Here is a 7382-nt window from a genome sequence, read left to right as displayed (position 1 = left end):
GTGCTGAATGGCTGAAGTCCTAACAGGTTGAATAGGTTGGCATCTAGCTCACGCCTAAGTTCTATCAGCCTCCAGAAGCAAGGTACTCCACTGCCTGAGGCCCTGACGGGCTAGTCCAGTGAACGTGCTCTGAGAACAACTAATGCAAGCCTACAGGATTCAGCTCTTCGCCAAGTACAGTTACAGCTGTTGCTTTCTTTACAAGATGGCTTGGGGCTGGTACCCACCATGCCATGTGGTTAGAGCACTCACCCAGTAAATGGAAGAAGACCTGAATTCAGTTCTCTCCTCACCTCAAATCCACATCTCCCACTACCTGGAAAGTGTTCCTAACCATAGGTTATTTTGTGCGGGGGCACTTTTGGCCCCCCTGTTGAAGCCTCCAGTGTGCAGAAAAGAATTCAAGATTTACTAGCTCAAGGGGATAAAGCAAGTAGGAGCATGATTCTGTAGCCCAGGGATTAGAGGGGCAGTCCTGGGTTCCAGTGCTTGCTTCCGGACAGGATAAAACATCTAAATAGTCCTGGGAGTCAAAGCAGGAACCAAGCACTAAGTGTCCTAGGTACAGGACCAGAAAGTCAAGCTCCTCTGCCAAGCTCTCTAATTACTAGGATAGAAGAGGTGGCACCATTGCCAATGGATCATTAATAAATTAATAAATACTGGAAGACTGAGGGAGCAGACCTATTATTTTCTGTGGTGAAGCTGTGAATTTTGATCAGCCATTTGGGAATACTGGATGTTATGATGCAGCTGAATGCAACGACATGTTATGATGCAATTAAACAGCACAAACATAATAAGGCTCATTATGAGATCACTGCTCTACTACACTCCGGACCTCACTATATCCTCAGAACCTTCTTGTATTTCAAAGCACTTAAGCAGTACCAGCATGTACTGCTTCATAAATCCTCTTTTCAAGCATATCATTCACCGGGTTTACTTTGATGCTACTACAAAGAAGCAGTGCCTTCAGTATTTAAGAGCCCTGAGGACTCTGCAATTTAATGGTTTCAATACTATCTTTTTAGGAGAAACTGATATTTCCGAAAGTCTCATAACAGGAGAGAAGATATCTCAGGAAGACAACCTGAATTGGCCAACATGGACCCTGCTTCATGCTGGAAGCAGTCAAGGTTGGGTTCCTTGGAGGTACAGAGTATTGTTAAGGAATGAACTATCCAGGAACCAACCTGAAGATATTTTTCAGGAATTCTGTGATTCTCTGAATAAGTCCTATGGGAAATGTGTCATTATAGTCAAAGAGAAAAGGCAGCCAACTTTGATGAAGACAAAAGAACAAACTAATCAAGAGAAAACAGTATCTCAGGTCCCATCAGTGATTTGCATATCCAGCATTGACTGCTGTCCTGAAATTGCTAAGGCAAATGGCCATGAGCTTCTCTTTGTGCCTTCACCCTACAACTATCTACACCCTATGGATGCTGCATGGTCTTCTTTGAAATGGTTTATTATAAAAAACAGGAAAGAGTTTTCCCTGAGGTCCATTGAAAGGACTTATACCTACAGGTATATACTTTTCAGTGACTTGATTATGAAAGGAATAGAGAATATGACTCCAAGCAAATGGAAGATCGCAACTAGTAAAGTGAGGCGATGGGAGAACTACTATCTTGACACATTTTCTTAAAGATTTCTTTCTGCAGACATCCTAAAACTAACATGCTAATAAAGTTACTAAATTCAGATTCATATCGTTATAATCTGAATGGCTCCATTATTCAAGTGGTGAATGTTGTATAAATTCTGGATAGATTGGTAAACAAGCTTAATTATGGAACTGAGCTCAGAAGAGCCAAATAATTTGATTTTTAGAAGAGTTTGGATACTGATCAGCACTCAATTTTATTGCTTTCTCTTCACTTGTTGTAGTAGGCCAAAGTCAAGACCTCAGACCTAAACACATCTAAACTTAAGGGAAATGTGAGTAGGGCCCTGTATCTCAATTTTGTGGCTCAGGCACATCCCTGATCCTTTTGGTAGGTTTACTTACAAGTTAAATACATGTCAAATGGAATATCCAAAGCACTTTTAAACAAGTCAGCCGGTGAGTGTAACATAACATAGGTATTGATAGGCCAATAAGCCATCCCCTCCAGTGTCCTGTTTCAGAGGAAGATATTTGAAATGACATAGAGACAGGAGTGACACATGGGGTAGCATCAATGGCTACACTACTAGTGGCACAATGGTGGCTGGGCCAGCAACACAGCTACTCCTATTTGTGTGCCCTTTCTGGAGCCAGTGCACAGAGCTGAAGGTTTAAACTACTTAGTATTGTATCAAAGCCTAATATGACTGGGTGTGTCTGCATCTATGTAAATGATCAATCCTGTCTGGAATCCTAGTAGGCTCTCAGACACAGTATCTTATAGTCGTGAGTTCCACAAGTTATTCATGAATTGTGACAATAAGTATTTCCTCCTATCCATTTTAAATATACGTAATATTATGTACTTCTACTACATAGCCCTTCCACAGACAAGGACAAAAAGTCAACTCTTCAAGAAAACAGGTAGTTCACATGACGATTGCCATGTTTGTTTAAACACCTTGATGAACATAATTGTTATTATTTGCCATGAGTGGAAACTTCAGAATAGAATACAGAAGTCAGAGGTGGGAAAAAAAAACCCAGCTAATTATCTTTTTTCAGCTTTGTGCTCAAAAGTCAAAAAATTCTACTCTTGTTTGGGGGGAAAGAGGGGAGGTGGCAGGGATTAGAAAATTAAAAGCTGCAAATATGCTGTGAAGAGAGGCCTGATTCTGATTTCGTACTGAGTCAGCAGTAACTCCACCAAAGTAATGGAGCTAAAAGTCATTGTGAGAGGAACTCAGACTGAATACATGAAGAACAAATGAATTCCACAGACTGCCTAGTATTCAAAAAATCTGATTGGCTCCCAGCACATTTTTTTGCCACTTTGTTGAATCTTGGTTGACTTGTATATGATTATACTAAACTACATGCCAGAATAAAACTATGGGAAGCAACAAATGGTGCTTCAGATTCTGATTGTCAGCCATAGAGCAGATGTTTAAACTGGTATAACCAATCTTTACACCTGTGTAAACAAGGAGCACACTATTGGCGTAAAAAACCTCTATACCAGTATATTTTACCATAATCCAAAGTAGAGGTACCCTTGGAGAAATGAGGAATAAAAGTACATAGTATAAGTTATGCTGGTTTAGGTATTGTCTGTTGACTTCCATCCTGGCATATTTGCTCAATGCAAACAGCAGTTACCTACTTCCCCACCTGGAAGCAAGGCATTGCAGTAGTGCCTACAATGAGTAACTAACCTGTATCACTGCTAGGGAAACTGGTGTCGTTTACATTGGTAACCAAAACCAATAGGAATTATACCAGTGTAAATGTATCACATATCCAGGCCTTTAGTTAAACTAATTTAAATCTAATAGCTTCCCAGCTATACATCAGACTTGTAGCAATGGAAGTGAGACCAGAATCTGAACCAAACACATGAAAAAACAAGATCATCCTACTTTCCTACCAATCTCAGATGTCTTTGGCTTCCACAGCTATGTTTTCTTTAGTGCTAGGTTGTAACACCTCTCCCCAAACAGAGGACTGTCCTGTACCATGAGTAATTCTCAATGAGCAGGTCTATTTGCAGATTCAGCCATTGCTCAAAGTGTGTATATGCTATCAGATAAAGATAACCTTCTGACATCACATGAAATTCCTCATTACAGTCTTCAATCTTAGCAGTAGTGTGCATGCGATGGAAACAATTTCTACCCTAATAACACACCAGCCTTTTAAAAGCTCAAAAGAGGCAAGAGCTTTTCCATCTTGAGTGGGTTTTTTTATATCAGAGAGGCCTCTGATGCAGTAAAAGCCATTGCAGAGCCAGAACTGAGAGATGACTTGGCTGGAGAGGACCCTTAACAGCTGGGAAAGGGATTGATTCCCTTCTTCGCATGGGGCTCTGGTTAAGGAAGACCTGGCTCTATCCTGTTACAGCGTGTTTGGAATTGTGGGCTGAAAGACAAGGATCACTTGGACCTGTGATAAGGCAGAGTCTGAATGGAAAAAGAACTACTGTTACATGAAAAAGCCCTTGGTGGTAGTTGTCTCTGATTAAAATGAATCTATTCCTTTATTTTCTCATGTGACAGGTATTTAGCAGAATTTGCAGATTCACTGGAATCTGACAGGGATGCACCATGTGTGCTTCTGCTATGGCCTCAAAATCTGGACCTCTGGGCTTTCAGCCACTCTCTATAGGGGCTATTTTCTATTACCCCCCCGAAGGGAGTGCTGCTGATTTCTCTTTTCTTTGTTTTTCCTCCCTTTCAGCTGTACAAAGTCAATTGCAACCCATTTTCTGAAGCACTTTGCAATCAATTCATACTATGGCTAATGTAGTCCTGACTCGGCCATCAACTTAAAGAGGACAAGCAGCTCTTATACTACAAGACTAAACATTTATAATAAGATGTTATCATCAAACAATGAGCATCTAATTCCTGGAAACCAGCATTTCCTAACATTTGGGAACTATTACTTACATAGTTTTTAGATTGCTGCAATTTCATTAGCAGCAACTCTTGCAGTATAGATATACTTGACCATTGCCAATTGTCAAAAAAATAGTTCTTTATTCCTGTTCCTCTCTTGTGTGATCAACATACACAAGTGGAAGAGTGTAATTAAAGTGACTTTGAATGAAAGGGAAAAGTGGATGCAAATTTTAATTTTGATGAAGGAGCTCTAGCAGGTAGCTGAAGTACTTTAGGCTAGCCAGAATGCAAATTGGCTGAATTTGTATAGCATCTCATTGGCTAATCACTTCCAAAGGGAAAATCCTTTTTGTTGCAAGAGTCAGCAAAAGCATTATTTTCCTCCAGTTCATGAAGCAGTGTTGTATTAAATGGATCTGTCTGACTTCTCACCGTAAATTATAGCCCTCTTAAAACCATATCCAAAATGCTTGACATTTTTGTATAAATGGTAGGGGATTAGGACAGAATTGGGAGAAGAGAATATGTATCATCTTTGCCTGCTATTTTGAAACCCAGTGTATATTTACATGCATTCTGTAAGGCAGGGGTGGCCTCCTGGTGACTCAAGTGGCAAAAGCAGCCATGGCAGGTGGGAGAGGAGGCAGGCAGCACAGCAGCAGACAGCACAAGAAGGAGAAGTAGAGCAGCCGAGGGGGAGTAGGACTCGGGAAGGGTACAGTGTTTAATTTGTGGCATGCCTGCCCAAAAAGTTGACTCTTACTGATCTAAGGTGTTAACTTCTAGATCTCCTGGGTCATCTGCCTGGAATTCTGTGCTTTTATTGGCTGAGCTCGTAAAGTTCTCCATTCAATCAAATGGCATTTCTCTTTTGTCTGCTTGTCTCTAGGTAACGTGTTTGCTTTCATGCAGCATTACAGCTGATTTCTAAAATTTCAAGGACTGTTTTACACAGTGGTGGGCTGAACTCTTTTGTTGATTTTGGTTAAATTTGAAACACCGGAAATGGGGAAATAGGACACACAGAGATTCTGGCATATGGTAGCAGAGAAACTAGATCCAACCACTTCTGTCCTTGTTGCTGATGGGCACCATTAACCTGTTCCAACTTCACAGCCCCTCTCATTCTAGCTCTGTCTATCCTCCCAATCCATCTTTACTTGCTGACAGCTAGAAAGAGAAGGAAAGAGAGACCAAGAATGGTTGGAGGAAGGTGGAGAATGTGGGGGAAAGAAAACAATGAGTCTCTGCAATAGGGAGGGCTGTGAGAAATGAGAAGAGAGGACTTGTGAGATTCATAGTTCTGCCGTGGAAGTAAAATGGGAGATGCCAGTGGGTGAAGGGAGTATGAGAGAAGAGGAAGGAGGGAGAGTAGACTAGGAATGGAAGTCCACACAGCCCCGGCACTGCTTTCCTCTCAGCCCTTGCCACTAAGACAGCAGTGGATTTTTTGTAGGGGAGGAGCCCTTTAGAAGTCCCGATTTTCCTGTTCTGCCTCAAATAAGACCCAACAGGCTTTGTCTGCAGCACTGTCTCTGACTCCATTGATGCCACATAATGTGTGTTGGCCAGAGATGGGTGTTTGAGAGGGAAGTGAGGTGCTCTTTCCCCATGGTATTTTTAAATCAGGTGCTTCTGCCACCATCCTCACATGTGCTGAGATTACAATGCCATTAAAGTGAGGTTTAGGTAATCATCAGTTTATGACAGAAAATTGGCGGTGCAATTATAAATAAGGATAGGCTGCAGAGTGAGTCAGCGTAAACAGCTACCTGCACGTTTTTCCTCCCGTTTCCTGTGCAAACAGAGCAGGAAAGTGAAGCCACAGGTGTACTTCACAGCCCAGAGAACTTAGCTGCACCTCCTTGCTCCAATGACACCTATAACAAAGTGGGTGGGGTGGAAGTGATGGCAGCATTTAACCAGGTGTTATAAGGAAAGGAAAGAAATGCCACAGGAAGTAAGAAAGAATAAGCACGTGTGTGGAGTGGGGAGGGGAAACACATCCAGAGGGAGTACAAAAAGAAGAAGGGTTTTAGAAAGATGCAGACAGTAAATTAAAAAAAAAGGAAAGAAGATTAGAAAGGAGGGGAAAACATAAAGAAGGAAGGCTTAAAATTGGAAGAAATAAGTTAAAAAAAATGGTCATGCATGCTTTGATTCTGATTATCAATGAGTAAAGAGGTAGCTGTGTTAGTTATGTATCTCTGATTCTGTTAGTCTATAAGGTGTATCTCTACCCTGCCTTCTATCAATGAGTAGAAATAATTATAAATCCTAGGAATTACCCTTCCATCTATGAATCTTCAAGCACTTTATAGGCATTTCCATAGATTCACAACCTCCCAGTGAGGTACAACCTGTGATGTTGCTACAAAGAGATGCTTGCACTGGATGTTTTATTGTATGCCAAGATGAAAAGGTTGATTACTTATGGAAGCAGAGACCAATATATGCTCATTTATTCATGCAACAACCTTTTCACTGGGGTTACCTATGACATTTCCATCATTATGGGAATGAATATTCTGGCAACTGGAAATATTAATGTTAAATGCTGTAAAAGGCATAGGTTTTACTGCAATTATATCTTTTCTCTTCATCTGTGAGTGCATGTGTATATGTACATACACACCATATATACTCTCCCTCTCTCACTTTATCGCTATGTGGATGTGTGAATATGAGTGAATCTTTATAAAGTGGGCTATATGCTTTTGCACCGCTTTAATGGGTCTATGGGCCAACGAGAGGCAAAGCACTGCTTGACCTGGTACTGGCTACGGGGGACGACCTAATCGGCGACCTAGTGATTGATGGGAAGTTGGGTGACAGCGAACATGAGCTGATCACCTTCACCATCCGCC

The 7382-nt window shown here is 41.3% G+C and overlaps 1 protein-coding gene across 1 annotated transcript; it reads left to right on the top strand.

Moving 5' to 3' along the window:
* Positions 1 to 879: 879 nt before the first annotated feature.
* On the top strand, positions 880 to 1675 carry CUNH21orf140 (chromosome unknown C21orf140 homolog). The gene has a single exon (XM_019529042.1). It carries the CDS (start codon positions 896 to 898, stop codon positions 1652 to 1654), a length of 759 nt encoding a protein of 252 aa, XP_019384587.1. The 5' UTR covers positions 880 to 895; the 3' UTR covers positions 1655 to 1675.
* Positions 1676 to 7382: the final 5707 nt, after the last annotated feature.

Source organism: Crocodylus porosus, unplaced genomic scaffold (genome assembly GCF_001723895.1).
Source record: "Crocodylus porosus isolate Cpor-Errol unplaced genomic scaffold, CroPor_comp1, whole genome shotgun sequence".
Taxonomy (NCBI): Eukaryota; Metazoa; Chordata; order Crocodylia; family Crocodylidae; genus Crocodylus; species Crocodylus porosus.
The sequence above is the reverse complement of the archived record's forward strand: the minus strand, read 5'-3'. Positions and strand labels throughout refer to the sequence as shown.